At 43.2% G+C, this 15,341-nt stretch overlaps 1 protein-coding gene across 1 annotated transcript; it reads left to right on the forward strand.

Moving 5' to 3' along the window:
• The first annotated feature begins 311 nt into the window (after nucleotides 1–311).
• Serpinb1 (serpin family B member 1) lies at nucleotides 312–8,616 on the forward strand. Its single transcript, XM_050142696.1, has 7 exons — nucleotides 312–475; nucleotides 1,471–1,646; nucleotides 3,236–3,373; nucleotides 4,264–4,381; nucleotides 5,969–6,111; nucleotides 6,298–6,465; nucleotides 8,105–8,616. The coding sequence occupies exons 2-7, from the start codon at nucleotides 1,479–1,481 to the stop codon at nucleotides 8,507–8,509; spliced, it is 1,140 nt and encodes a 379-aa protein (XP_049998653.1). The 5' UTR covers nucleotides 312–475; nucleotides 1,471–1,478; the 3' UTR covers nucleotides 8,510–8,616.
• The last annotated feature ends 6,725 nt before the right edge of the window (nucleotides 8,617–15,341 follow it).

Genomic DNA, 15,341 nt, shown 5'->3' on the forward strand with positions numbered 1-15,341 from the left:
CAGACGAGGACTCACTGAATAACTGAAACCAACAGCTGAATCAACAACAACTGAAAGGTTCTGTTGACATTACAGGTCCAGACACTAGCCTTGGGACCCGAAAGGCAGAGCAGTCAAGGATGTTGCTCAGAACTAGCTCCGTTATCCAAGAGGATCTTTCCCCACAAGCGGCCACGATGTGTTTCTCCACCCCATCCCTCTACAAACAGGAAGAAATAATTTAGTAGGTCTCTGCTTAGAGAAACAGAGAAAGACCTAGAACTGAGAAAAGTACGAGTCCCTGCCAGTCAGTCGCTCAAACTTCCGCTTTCCTTTTGCTGTCCAGGAAACTCAGTTGTAAGCAGTCACCAAGGAAGGAACCTCCCCACCCAGGCTGGGCCTGCCAGGACGACACTCCCCTTCCGCATACTATAAGGGCTGCAGCTGGCCCTGGGCGCTTCCTACAACTGCAGCAGCTGGTACTGCTACACTACAGGTAAGGCCGGCGGGTGGCATCGTAGGGAGGATGCCAGACTTGACTTCGTGCTCCCTGCGCAGAACGCTCACCCAAGCTGATCAGGGAATGCTTCCTGGATCCCCAGCGCCACCTCACGCCCGCCTGGACTAGAGGGAGGGCGATCCCAGTCAGAATTTTCTCCCCCCCCCCCCCCCCCCCCCCCCCCCCCAGCTCCCTTTTTAGACCTTAAGCTAAGGGACGGTGCCCAGCAGCCGCACTGGGTCAATCCTGTCTGCAGGGAGGCTCGGAGGGGAATCCTAGATCCTCAATAATAAGAACTGGATTTGGCCCTGGTTGCTAAGTAGCCACGGCGCCTGTGATTGGCCCGAACTTGAACAAACAAGCTTTGAGTGGAGAGACCCAGGTTAGCAGCAGATGGCCCCCCACGCACGCTTACCCACTGTAGGCATCAAAAGGGACTCCATAGAGTCCTGTTCCCTCTCGCCCACGGTGTGACTCTGGGAGAGAGGGTTTCTCAGACCTGCATATTTCACTCCAACCAAGATTGCAGGCTGGAACTCAGGCATGGAGCCTTGAATCCCTAAAATGATAACATTGTCATTTTTACCAGAATCTGCTTGTGTGCAGAGTAAGTCGATGTGGTTTTCTGGATTCATTGCCCAGATGAACAAGGACTTGACTAACACAGGGAGAGAGAGCTCCAGACAGAAGGCTGTGTAATGGGGGGTGGGGGGTGGGGGTGCTGTGCCAAGCTCACTGTCTGGAAGGTTAGAGTCATAAGACACCCTAGGCTCCGGGTCTGTGTCACAGTTGAAGTCTAGCCCCCATTTTGTGTGCCTGGAAGAGTATTCTTGTCCTCTTGAGAAAGATAAGACTGGACAGATTGGGACTGGGTGGGATGGGGAGCCTGGGAGATCCTAAATTGCAGGGTCTTGGGGGTGGTTGGCAAAGTTAAGGGAGATGGTCTTGCTGGCGCAGTAGCTGGGAATGCTGATCTCGGCTCTGTATTGCAGCCTTCACCATGGAGCGGTTGAGCACAGCCAACACCCTCTTTGCCTTGGAGCTGTTCCGCACCCTGACGGAAAACAACTCCACGGGGAACATCTTCATCTCACCCTTCAGCATTTCCTCTGCCTTGGCCATGGTCTTTCTGGGCACCAAAGGCGACACTGCAGCCCAGCTCTCTAAGGTGAGCAGAAGCAACGCTGACCAGCTCTCTCTCTCTCACTCCCTGCAAAAGAGCCCGTGCCTCTGAGCTCTCCTGGTGTTTTCTAAACCATGTCGAGCTGGGTTCAGTAGCTGCTCGGGGTGAAGTCAGACTTTCTAAAAAGCCCCTCCAAGAGCCAGATCAGTTGTTCATTCTCTTATCAGCTTTAAGTACGCGTAGAGTGCTCTTTCTGTTCAGTTGGTGGCATAGCAGGAACAAAGACATTACCTGCAGGCTTGGTGCTCCTATTCCCGGGAGTGAGTCTGACAGCTTCCCCGTAAGCCCCCCACCTCCTCAGAGCAGGCTTCGTCCCATCTTCATTTTGCATGGAACACCATTGCTCATTTATCGTGCCTGTAATACAGTGTAACCTGCAAGCGTGAGAGATATGGGAACATGCTCCAGAAGGCAGGATGGTGGTGGTGCCTGTTTGTAGAGACAAGGTAAAAAATAGCCAGCCACCTGTCTGTGTTCCCAGGGTTAACCCTGTGCCTCTCTCCAGCTTCCTTTGACTGGCTGTGGTTCTGTGGGAGGATTGGAGAGTCCTTGTGGCCTGGCGAAAGGGATCAACACTCCCCCACAATGCAGACCACACACACACACACACACACACACACACACACACACACCCAGGAGACAGCAGGTCACCTTTGTCTCCCTTCCCCTTCCCGAAGCTTCCTAGTCTTCCTTAATGTGTGTTGAGGGGACTTCTGCTCTTGTTGTTAACTCTGAGAGGGAATTCTGCCACCTTTGGAAGCCTAGACAGAGATGGGGAAGGGGTTTCCTAACTAAACCTGCCTGGTTATACTCCGCACCTGCGGCCAGGTGCCTCTCACAGGACGCATCCACTTCAATGTTGTGGGCTTTACAGGACTGACAACTTGAGGAACAAATAGTCTCCAGGCTTCTTCTTCCACATTTCATTCCAGTGGGTGCATCCTCGTAGCAAGCACTGCATACCTCAGTGAGGAGCACGGACTGTGGACCCTATGTGCCTTTTGTCCTTTGTGCCATAGAGTGAGTAACCAGCCCAGGCCTCATAAAACCATAAAGGGCCCATTGATTGGTCCCTAATAGATGAGGGATTACACTCTCGCCAGAATAAACTTAAGGAAGTTGTTTTTCAAGGGAGTGAGTTGTGTTATCTCTAATGAGATAACAAAAGAGAAAGGCCCCAGTCAGCCTTACCTTTTGCATCTCATTTATTTTCACTATTTCTGAGATTTTTTTTTAAAGCAGAATTGTATATGCCTCATAATATATACATGATCATACCATTTAATCTTTTTTGGGAAAAAAATCAGATATAAATATTTAGTGTGTTAAGCATTCACTTGTGTGAAACTATTAAAAATTATTTAGAAGCCAAGTTTAATGTAACTATTAGGCCTCACTGGGCCGTATATTTCTGGTTCAGCTTTGTTTGCTCTCCAGATGACATATTAATAAAACACTAGGTTGGAGCTAATCAGCATTAAGAAAAAATAATAATTTGATGGAAGCAGACACCAAGGAATCATTTTATAACTTCAAAATCAATGATTGTATAAAAAATGTTTTCTTCACTTTAGGCCTTTCATTTTGATGCCGTTGAGGACGTTCATTCGGGATTTCAAAGCCTGAATGCTGAAGTGAGCAAGCGTGGGGCTTCCCACACTCTGAAACTTGCTAACAGACTGTATGGAGAGAAAACCTATGATTTCCTTCCCGTAAGTACAGAGCACTTCACGTTCTGAAACTGCCTAAAGGGATACGGACTTTTCCCATCACAGCCATGTTGCAGGTCATTCATAAAAACAACAGTGAATGCAGGTGGAGTTTGCATCTCACAGTCTTTCTAACAAAAAGTTCCTTCCTCGATGCTTTATGAAAACAAGGGCAGTATTGAAGTGACTCAGTGGGTAAGGGAGCTTCCTGTGCAAGCATGTGAACCTGAGTTTTGATCCTGGTACCCATAAGAGATGCCAGACATAGCCTCATACTCTCCTGCCATCCCAGAACTGTGGGGAATGAAACTAGGTGGATCATGGGCTTGGGACCACCACCCTAGCCAGGCTCAGGAAGAGACCTTATTTCAAAGGAATAAGGCATAGCATAAGACCAGGACACCTGATAACTTCTCTTGCCTCCACAAATGCACAGGAAATCATGCCTATATACACTCATGTACACACGCATACACTCCACAGATGCACAGGTATGCACACCATACACATGTACACACACACATACACACACACACACACCACATGCATACACACACAAAGCAAAAGCAGATCTGAAAAGCCACTAGAAGTATAATCAACATTTGCTGGCTTATGAAGCATTGATATGAGATTCAAAAAGAATTAGTAACCTTTGTATTAACATCAGAAATGTTAAATAAAGAGCTGCATTTACCACTACTCCACCATAACCTTAAAAAATGGTTAGGACAGTAAATCGAGTGTTATGCATTTTTTTAACACAACAAAAAAAAAGCACAAAGGTTATATTTTAAGGAAACTTTTTAAATTTTGTGACTTTGTTCTTTTCAGGATTTTAGAAAACTTCTTTAGGGAATAGAAGTTACTCATAGCCCTTTCTTTTTAAAAAATAGGAGTTCTTGACTTCAACTCAGAAAATGTACGGTGCTGACCTGGCCCCGGTGGATTTTCAGCATGCCTCTGACGAAGCAAGGAAGGCCATAAACAAGTGGGTCAAAGATCAAACCGAAGGTAAGAGACTGAGCTGCGCTGGCTGTTAGTCAGCTTCCTCTTGCTGTTGCTCATACCTGTCACGATCAGCTACAGAGAAAAAAAAAACTGATTTGGACTCACGGTTTGAGTGGTTTCTGTCTATAACCAATTGACCCTATTGATTTGGTCCTATGAAAATACAGTGCCTTGTGGTGAGACAACATGGCAGAGGAGGCCCGTTCACCTCACTGGTGACTAAGAAGGAAGAGGGAGAGAACAGTGTCTCACCATTATTTTCAATAGCAGCATCCTTCCCCCAAAATGGGTTTGATGATGAAGACCTACAATCCCAGTACATGGAAGGCTGAGGCAAGAGGATTGCTTTCAGTACATATGGCAAGACCCTCTCTCAAAATAAAAATAAAAAAAAAAGAGAGAGAGAATGCATTCCCCAGTGACCTAAAAACACCTGACTAGGTTCCACGTCTTAAAGGGTCTGCTGCCTTTCAATGCTGTATGGATCAGGGACCAAACCTTTAAGACAAGGGCATTTGGGGAGCCCTTCTGAACCATAGCAGAGCCATTGTGCACAGATTCTTACTCCCCCTTCCACTCTCTCACTTGCATCTCCTTCTTTCTCCCTCTCTCAACTTCCCAACTCCTGACTTATGGGCACTGGTGCACTCCCTAGTGTAAGGGAGAACTTCAGATGTTAGAAATGTATCAGTGGAGAGGTTTAATGGAAGCAGCTGAGTACCTATGGGTTCTCCCAAGCTACAATGTAAAGTTAAAATCAACATTGAAATGCAGAATAAAATTAATAAAAAATGCCTCTCCCAAAGTGTTTCATGCTCATATTGAAAGAAATGGGTTGTGAAACCTCACGGAACATATGAAATCAGTATTTAGAAACTGTTGAATTAGTAATAGTTTCAGCCAGCATCTTGTCCTACAGTAACTCCAGATAGTGAGCCAGGAGTGACTCACCCTCTGGGCCCAATTCAGCTTGGTAATGGATCTCTCTTTAGTCTTGCTACTGTGAGTCAGCACCCAGGGAAGCCCGTCCCTTCCCACCCAGCAGCGTGCCAGGCTGTAGGGAGAATGGCTTCTGTTTCAATAGACTTACCCACTGGCTGAATCTCATCTCTTAGAGATTTGTTAAAAAATCCTTTTCATGAGAACAGGCTTCTACTTAGCAGATTTGAAGACATCATTTGTCAGTGACTACAAACATTTCCACTCCTTAGTGGAATTCCTTATTTTGTTTGTTTTCTGTAAAGAAGCAGTCATTCACAAAATAAAGGTTATTGTCTCCACCCAGGAAAGAAGAATGTTCTGATTGTAAACCTTTGAAGACATTTGACTTATTTTAGTGATTTTATTTTTCTGGTTCAAGGGCTGGAACCTTTAGGACATGCCAGACACAAACTCTCTCAGTGAGACTTGTGGGTCTTACAAATTGGCTTATTTCAAATAAAAATGGGACAAATTCCTAACTTAACACCGAGTTAAAGCAAAATCAAGTGCGAATTCTCTGAATCACATTTTCGAGCTAATAGATTATCGGTTCCAGTTTGGAATTCCAATGCGGAGCTTTAAAAAAAAAAGCTGACTTTATCTTTTCAGGGAAAATTCCAGAACTGTTAGCTGCGGGCGTGGTTGACAGTATGACCAAACTTGTGCTGGTGAATGCCATCTACTTCAAGGGAATGTGGAAGGATAAATTCAGGAAGCAGGACACAACCGATGCTCCATTCCGACTGAATAAGGTCAGGTGACATTATCATCTAGGGCCGTTCTTATTTGTATGTGTGTGAGTGCCAGGGATATACCACAGGGCCTCCCCCACTAAGCCAGGCTGTTACCACTGAGAACTCCTCCCCAAGGCCCCAAATCCCTCTCTTTGAAAGACAAGAGGGAATAATTGGGGTGATTTTCTTTTTGTAACCATCCAGAAAGACACAAAAACAGTGAAGATGATGTATCAAAAGAAAAAACTTCCACTCGGGTACATTCAGGATCTGAACTGCAAGGTGCTGGAGCTACCATACCAGGGGGAAGAACTTAGCATGGTCATTCTGCTGCCTGAAGACATCGAGGATGAGTCCACTGGTCTTAAGAAGGTACCTGCTATCGGCATCACGATTCATGGCTCCTTTCACTGTAATGTGCTTACACATCCCATACGCTTGCTGTTCATCCATAGACTTTACAGGAAATCCCTTCCAGTTCACCACCGTTTTTGTTAATATAGTCCATCAGAGCTTGTTCCTCTGAGGCCTCATGTTTATACTGTTATCATCATCATCATTATTATTACTACTTACTATTTGAAGTACACCAAGTACCTTGTGCTAAGTAAGCGTTCTGTTATTGAGCCACATTCTCAACCCAGAAGCCTGCAGTTTAAATGTTCAGAATATCTGCGGCTTTCCATGAGCCACTGTGACAAAGGAACATCTAAGGATTTAAAGAAAAATGGAACAGTGATGAGTGGTCCCTCACAAAAAGTCTCTTGAAGTAACTTGAAAGAAAGTATAGTAAGAAGTGATTTCCACCCTTGGGGACTGGGTGTCTCCTGACAGGGTTAGAAGTAGACAAAATTGTGAAGATTACAGTTTTCCCTCAGAAATCCTAGGCCACCGTGTGTCTTAGCTCTTGTTCCTTTCCAGCCTACACTGGCAATCAGGAAGGACCTGGGGTCATTTCTCAAGTACAGAGTAGGTACTGACTACTGACACTATGAATGTGGTCCTTTTGTCAGTTGCATTTTCTTTCTGGTATTTTATTTTATTATAAAATAAGGCTTTAATCTCAAGAAAGAAATGTTCACTATTCATAAGATAAGTGGTTCTGTTCTAGTCCAACAGAGGCACAACAATACTTGATATTTATATGGTACTTACTCTGTGTCAAACCCTTTAAATACATCGATTTACTCAATAGTCACAACAATGCTACAAAGTTGGTGCCATTACTATCCTTATTCTATTCTGTCATCTATTCTTTTCCACTCCACTCTCCTCTGTTCTGCTCTACTTGACTCCACTCCACTCCACTCCATGGACAAGGTCTTGCTGTGCAGTCTAGGGTGGCCTTGACCTCACAACCTTTCGTCAGTGGCTCTCAGATGCTGGGATTGCATCTGTGTGCCCTATGCAAGCTTCTTTCCTTGTCTGAAATGAACCAAGTCCCATTCATTGTGTTCCTTTTTAAATTTTTATCTGAAAGTTATTAGAGACTACTTCAGCTATAGTGGAGTTTACAGATCACTGCAACTTTAGGATGTTTCAGAATAAATAGAAGAAACTTCTAAATTTTCCCTTGTACCATTCAAGCAAGTACAATAATAAAAAGCTGTGATGGCTTATCAATGTGACTCAGTGTGAAAGAGGTTTAGAATCCTGAGTGGATGGAGAAATGGATAGATGGGTGGACTGAAAGAAGAGCAGAAGGGAAGAAGAGAGAGTTGGGTGGGTGATGGATCAAGAGAAGGATAGATGGGCAGATGAGCAAGAGAGTGGAAGAATGATTGACAGACCTGGTGTTGAATGTGTTTGTACTTGGACCCTCAAGAACCTAGAAAACAGTTCTGCTATATTCCACCAACTGACAGACAAAATGAAATCTTTTAAGTAAAATTTGTTGGGGCAGAAAGCGTGAAGGAAACTGTATGAGCAGTGCCAATTGTGAATCCATTCATCTGAATAGTACCTTATCACAGTAATAAATTAACTTTTTCCTGCCTTACATTAACTCTAGATTGAGGAGCAATTGACTTTGGAAAAACTTCATGAATGGACCAAGCGTGAGAACTTGGAAAACATTGATGTCCATGTCAAATTGCCCAGATTTAAGCTGGAAGAGAGCTACACACTCAACTCCAACCTCGGCAGCCTGGGAGTGCAGGATCTCTTTAGCCGTGGCAAGGCTGATCTGTCTGGCATGTCAGGATCCAAAGATCTTTTCATATCAAAAATCATCCACAAGTCCTTCGTGGAAGTGAATGAGGAGGGAACAGAGGCAGCCGCCGCCACAGCAGGCATCACTACGTTCGCCATGCTGTTGCCTGAGGAAGAATTCACAGTGGATCACCCATTCCTCTTCTTCATTCGGCACAATCCTACAGCTAACGTGCTCTTCCTCGGGAGAGTTTGTTCCCCATAGAAGAGACTTTAGAGGTACAAGGCAGAGCTTAGAGTTTTATTCCCTGAGATTTCAATGACGATAATTTCCATTTGCCCTTGCCAATAAAATGTCTACTCAGAAACTAATCTTTAGTTTCCTTTGTATGTTTAATCCTGTTGGCTTTTTATATGCATGACTTTAGGCAAGGGTGTCTATTTTGTTTTTTTAACATCGAAAATAATCCAATGGTTGTTTTTGTGTGCAACAAATTCAGTTATTCTTTTCAATAAATGAGGTGCATAATTCTTGACCATAAGGTAACCTGTGGCATTGACATGTGCTCCTGACAGGCATGAGAAGGTATGGCTCTTTTCAAAGACAGTTGTTTCTCAGTTTAGAATTAGAGTAAGGCAAAAGAGAAAGAGAGATAAAACCAATGCAATAATGCATTAATTAAATTAATGAATCCCAAATAACAATTACTATCTAATTTCTCTTATACTTTGTGAAACGAAACCATGCTGTTTCTTTTATAGCTAGAGTTTTGGAAGCCACAATCAAAGGCATTCTTGGTTGTTGAAGGGAGGATTAAAGACAGACACACTATAGGAACAAAGACCACCAAAGGACCCCCTCCTTATGAAGACACATTTGCCTCCTATGATTCCATGCTGTAGGAATTGGTAATGACCTTATCAATCAGCTTTTCTGTGTTTTGACAGGCTGCTATAGTGATAGGATGACTTTGTATAGTGGTGAAGGAAGCTGATCTGGGGACTCTTGGACTGGTATGACCCTTTGTCAGATGCACTCCTTTGGCTGGAGCTTGAGATTCTACATTTTGTTCTTCCATAAGACTGTTGATTCATTAGCCTCAGTAAGACAGGTGGTGCCCATCCTCTTTTGTCTCCCTGGTCTCAGGCAAGCCAAGGCTACATTCACAAGTGCAATTGGTGGATGAGGACAATTGGTAGTGATGACTCCATAGGTTAGAACCCAAACTGTAGCAAATCACCAGGAAGCTTTTTTCTTCTCCTGCTGTTGGATAATGCTTTTGTACACTGTAATAATTTGTCATTCGTATTGGTTTAATAAAATGCTGATTGGCTAGTAGCCAGGCAGGAAGTAGAGGCGGGGCAACAGACTAAGAGAATTCTGAGAAGAGGAAAGGGAGAGAGAGAGACAGTCACCAGCGAGATGCAGAGGAAGCAAGATGAGCATACCTCACTGAGAAAAGGTACCAGGCCATGTGTGGCTACACATATACAAGAATTATGGGTGAATTTAAGTGATAAGAGCTAGTTAGTAATAATTCTGAGCATTAAACCAACATTTTATTATTAATATAAGCCTCTATGTATTTATTTGGGACCAAATGGTTGCAGGACTGGGTGGGACAGAAACTTTCATCTACATTCTCCCCACTCCCCCAATCAAATACTACCACCTACATACTCCAGGTTCTCCTAGATATAGGAGAAAAGAAAAGGAGTAGACACTGTCTCTGGCTCTTCCTTTAGTTTGGATCTGGAATGTTCCCCCAAAGACCATGTATTAATAGCTTTCTCCTCAATGTAGTGTTCCTGGGAGATGGTGAAACCTTAAGAGGTGGGATCCTCAGGGAAAGTTTTCAGATCATTGTGGGCTGTGTATCTGGAGGCGATTACAGCCCCAGTCTCCTGTTTCATCTACTCTGTCTCCATGTGAGCATTTTGGGCGTACTGCCTGCTCCAAGTCATTGTCCTCTGGCTTTCCACCAAGACCATGTGATCACGGACAAGAGTTTGAGACTGAGACCAAATCACCCTTTGCTCTTTATAGATTGATTAACTAAGGTACTTTTTATGGTAATGGGAAGCTAAAACACTCCTCCAGCAAAACCCAATGTTTTCATTCTAAGTAGTGTTGATTATACAAAGACAAAATTCCAAGAGTCTAAGTGACTCTGCTCAAATCCTTTTGACCTATGGGGTAACCACAAGTAAGCTGTAAAAAGTCAAACATACTTTTAAGTCCCAGATCACAGAATAGACTCTGATTCACACAATTTGCATGAGAGACACATTTCATTCATGTCATAATAAACCAGTTAGTGCAGCCCTTACTAACTAAAACTTTAACCAAATAATATAGTCATCAATACAATGCTAACAGAATGGGAGGAATTACTGCAAGAGCCAAGAGAAAACTGCAAACCCAGGGGCAAATTTGGCCACCTGTGCTTGAGCAGCACTAATCAGTGTGGAAGAGGTAATGAGAACCTAATGGCAGATTGTGTCGCTGTTAAGGCAAAGGGAAACAGAGTTTGGCCTTCCAAGCATGGGGCCCTGTTTTCCTCCTCTGCATTTGCATGACCCTCAGAGTGTGCATGAGAAGCTCACAGTGCAGCTGTGCTGCAGCTACCAGACAACCCCAATTTCCATCCGAGATCTGGAACTGCTGCTTGTGGGTACATGCAGACGCAAACTACAGGCACCTCTGTGGGGGCCGCAGAGCTAGCCCTAAGCCTCAAATCATCATTACAATCTACTTTCCAAGTACCCTATCCAAAGTATAATCAAAGATAACCATTTGGGTGGGGAGCCATGGCAACATAGACCAAAGCAGCCTAAAAAAAAAAGAGAGAGAGAGAATGGAAATAGTGGGAAGACTCCAAACGTTGCAACCTCCCCAACAAGAGAGAGAACAACAGTTTTCGAAGATAAAGTCTATGAAAGCCAAGGTCAAACATTTTAGCAGGTAAATGCCAGTTTGCAAAGGACAAGCAAGTTTGATTGAAAAGGGACTGGAAACTACAGAGCTTAAAATATAATAATAAATTACATTCATAGAAAAAAATAGGTAACAAGAGAAAGAATTTGTGGATTTTAAAATCTGATGAAGCAATCCGTTAAAGTTATTAAGGGATTAACTGACTTTAGTTTCTTCTAGAAAGTCAAATATAGTCAAAAAAAAAAACCCTCAAATCAAAAGCAAGTACGGGAAAGACAGAAGGAACGATAAGCATCTCCAAGAGTTAGGATAAAGATGCTTGGAGAGGGGGAGGGGCACAGAGCAGACTAGTACATACAAAAGCAAACATTCGGGCCAGGGAGATGGCTCAGTTGGTAAAAGCATGAAAGCCTGAGGTTGGCTCACCCGCACCCACATAAAAACCCTGCGTGGAGGTGTGTGTCTGTAACTTTAGCACTCTGCCTAGGGAGAAGAGGCAGTAGATCCCTGAAGACAATTGGCTAGTCAGCCTAGCCAGTCAGTAGGGCCCAGGTGAAGTGGGAGATAATGATCAAAACACAAGGCAGAGAGGGATGAGTTGTGGTCCCCAGTGTGTATACATTGTAGATGTATTGTACTTTGCTTCACCAACTCACAGATAATGACACAAAGACTTATTATTAATTATGAAAACCTGGCTTTAGCTTAGGCTTGTTTTGGACTAGCTCATATAAGTTAAATTAACCCATTTCTATTATCTACGTTCTATCATGCACTGCCCTTCCTGTTTCTTCTGTGTCTTTGTCATGTGCTAGATTCCTCCCCCTACTTCCTCTCTCTGCCTGGAAATCTCGTTTATACCTCCTGCCTTGCTATTGACTGTTTAGCTTTTTCTTACACTGATCACAGCACTAGACCTTCGCACAGTGTACAAATATCCCACGACAATACACAAGCACATGCACATATGCACACATGTGTAGACACATCCATACCCACACAGGTGTACGCCCACACCAACACATACATATGTTCCCCGTACATATACACAAAAGAACAAAAGCTAACATTCAAAATGTTTGTTCCAAACAAGATGAAAGGCATCAGTGCATACTCTGAGCCCTAGCAGGGGAAACAAAACAAGTCTGTATCAAATGTTAGAAAAACTGCAGGAATCCTAAGACAAAATGGACATAAAAATGATCCAAAAGGAGGGTCTAGAGACAGGGAAGCCACACTGACAACACGCAGCCACAGGAACTGGGAAAGCCAGGCCAAAGAGAGTTCTTCCAATTTGCTAGGGAAACCAAACTCAAAATCGTACCAGCTTTAACTTAGTCAATATTTGAGAAAAATATCCTTCAAGACACATACAGGTAAACAAAAACTAAGAGCATTGATTAAGCAGATTTTTGCCTTTAAACCACTCTGAGGAACATTATTTAAGCACAAGGAATGTTGGAGTTGAAAGAAGAAATGAAAGAACAAGGAAACTGCACATATGGTAAATTTAAACAAATCTGAACGGCATAGAGCAATAGCAATAGTGCCTATAGAGTTTTCAATGTATACAGAGTTAAAATAAATGACAATCCAGGTTTGGAGGCTTCTGACTTTAGTTCTAGGTACCCAGGATGCTGGTGTAGAGGATTATTTGAATTCATGTGTTTGAGGCTAGCTGATACAACATCACAACATTATTTAAACTATACTTCTAAATAAATAAAAGTAAATAATAATGTAGAAGTCATAGGGTGGGGGATGGAGTTTAACGCTCCATGACCCTTCAGCTACAGGTATAGTTCAGTCTCTAGCATCTCCTTCCCTTAGAGAGAAGTTTCCAAGGTCGTTGCATCGTCTGGGAAGATAGATAAGCCGGGGATGCATGCTGAAATGCCCAAAGTCTGGAAGAACATTAAGATGATTTGACAGCTTCTAAATTAAACCTCAGAGAAATAAAGAATGCACAATCAATCTAAAGAAGGCAAGAAAGTTAATCAAGTTACAACAGACATGAGGGATAACAAGATGGGGTGTAAAACTAGGTATTTAAGTAATTACTCAATGCAATGTAAATGACTTAATGTTTTAGTTAAGAGACAACGGTGGTCAGTCTGGCTTGAAAACATATAATGTTTAAAGGAAACGTGATCTGGAAGAACAAAGTTGTTTTTTTTTTTTTATATATCGGTTTGAGTAGGGAAGGTCCTTTGCAGGCTCATGCGTTAAACATGTTGTCTGTTGGCTCTATTTAGGGACGTTCTGGAAACTTTAGAAGTGAGGACGAGCAGGAGTAAATAGATCACTGGGTGCAGTTGTGAAGGGACCTTATCTCGGTTCCTCTCTGTCTCTCTCTGCTTTCTCATTTGTTCAGAAGGAAAGCGAAGTCTCAACCATGTTCCATCCACCCCACAGCCATGATGTGGTACCAGGCTCCTGGAAGTGAAACCTCTGAAGTCATCAGCTCACCCATCTTTCTGCCGTTAAGTTGCCTCTTAGGTTTAGCTGTGACACTGAGAAAACTAACTTCTGACCGGGACTGGGCCGTCTTGTAAAGCTCCCCCACTCTGGTTGAACTGTGACAGTTCCAGTAGTAACTGTAATTATTTGGTTTCTGGAGTCCCCTTTTCTGTAGGTTCTTGTCCTCCTGACCCATGGGCCCCAAATAATGATCAACCAGAAAAAAAAAAATGTTTACCAATTACGGCATACTCTCTCTATATATCCCTAACAGGGCCAACCTTGGGTCAAAACCAGAAACACTCTAACCTTTAGTTAAGGACCCTTACTCCTTTACTCAGAGGAATCTGTCCTCAGTGCCCAGCTATGCTGCTGTCTGTTCTGTCCATCTAAGATGACAAAAACTCTTCCAATGTCAATGCAAAGAGCAATCTTCCTCTGCCCTGCCCCTTAAACTCCAAACTGGAAACATTTTCTGAGGAACACGCCATGCAAGCACTAACCATAGAGACAGATGTAGCTATATTAGTACTAAGCAAAAGTAACTTTTTCCTATCCTAGAAATAGACATTTTATAAGAAAAAGATTCAGTGCCCTAGAAAAATATAAAGCTTTTAAATTTGGATTCACTCAGTAACATTCCCTCAAAATGAAAGAGCAAAAGTTGAAAGAAATTAAAGGAGAAACGGGTATGCAAAATGGGAAAAGGGTGCACTTTTAGTAATTAATAATTAATAAAGATAATTATAATTGATAATCTAGTAAATTAATATGGTCTAGCTAATACAGTAACCAAAATTATAGAATTCTTTTAGAAAAGAAGAAGAAACTTCGTAACTTGGCTGCTATAGTGCTCATTCCAGGGAGGAGCTTGGAAGAGAATGGAAGCAAGTGTTTCCAAGCTCTGAGGTGCAGAAACCAATCTGACTCCACATTTGGAACCCCTGAACTTGCATATAGAACTGAGTTCATGAAGAGGAGTAGGTTCTGCGCTATCCTAAGACGTTTTCACACTGCACCATCAATGCTCTTTCACTTGCTGCCAATTGAAATGAAACATTGGTAATTTTACAATCTCCAATAACTTGCACTCAACAAGGCAGCTGAGGTTGATGGAAGGCAGAAGGTAAAGTGGCATTCCAGTAGAACCTGTGGAGTTGCCATCTTTCCGTGATACAATTCAGTAGTCCGCCTCCTTCCAATATCTCTGGCAAAGCCCCAGATCTCTACAATCAGTCAACAAAAACAACAGCAACAACAAAAGACTGTTCATCTGGCATTAGGTATATAGCTTGGTGGTGGAGTCCGAACTTAGCATGCCCAGGCCCTGGATTAACCCTCCAGCACTGAAATAACTATTAAATCAATGAGTGAAGAGTGAGTCTGAAGTAAAAACAACTAGGGACTCAAGAAGGAGCTCTTATATTTCAGCCTCAGAGAAGTAGGTAGCTCGAAGACATGTAGAGATTGTGAAGTATAAAAGAATTTCTACACCTGAGCTCTGGGGGCCCTCTTGCTCTGTGTTGAAGGCGACAGTACTACTGAATGCCAGTAACACGAACACAGAGGCGTGTGGAGAGAGGGAGTGTCATGCAGGGAATGGTCCCAACAGTCACCTCCAGTGTGCGATCTTACACACTTGAGTAGATGGACTGCAGGAGAGGGTGCAGGAGAGCATGAGCTGCAAGAGCAATCGGAT

This window comes from Alexandromys fortis, unplaced genomic scaffold (genome assembly GCF_014885135.2).
Source record: "Alexandromys fortis isolate MF-2015 unplaced genomic scaffold, M_Fortis_MF-2015_v1.1 scaffold_5, whole genome shotgun sequence".
In the NCBI taxonomy this organism is placed as follows: Eukaryota; Metazoa; Chordata; class Mammalia; order Rodentia; family Cricetidae; genus Alexandromys; species Alexandromys fortis.

What these genes read in the sequence shown, in the direction of transcription:
- Serpinb1 (XM_050142696.1), top strand. Translation starts at nt 1,479, where the DNA reads ATGGAGCGGTTGAGCACAGCCAACACCCTCTTTGCCTTGGAGCTGTTC. An exon ending in CTGCAGCCCAGCTCTCTAAG is followed by an intron (nt 1,647 to 3,235) that starts GTGAGCAGAAGC and finishes TCTTCACTTTAG; the next exon opens with GCCTTTCATTTTGATGCCGT. An exon ending in AGTCCACTGGTCTTAAGAAG is followed by an intron (nt 6,466 to 8,104) that starts GTACCTGCTATC and finishes CATTAACTCTAG; the next exon opens with ATTGAGGAGCAATTGACTTT.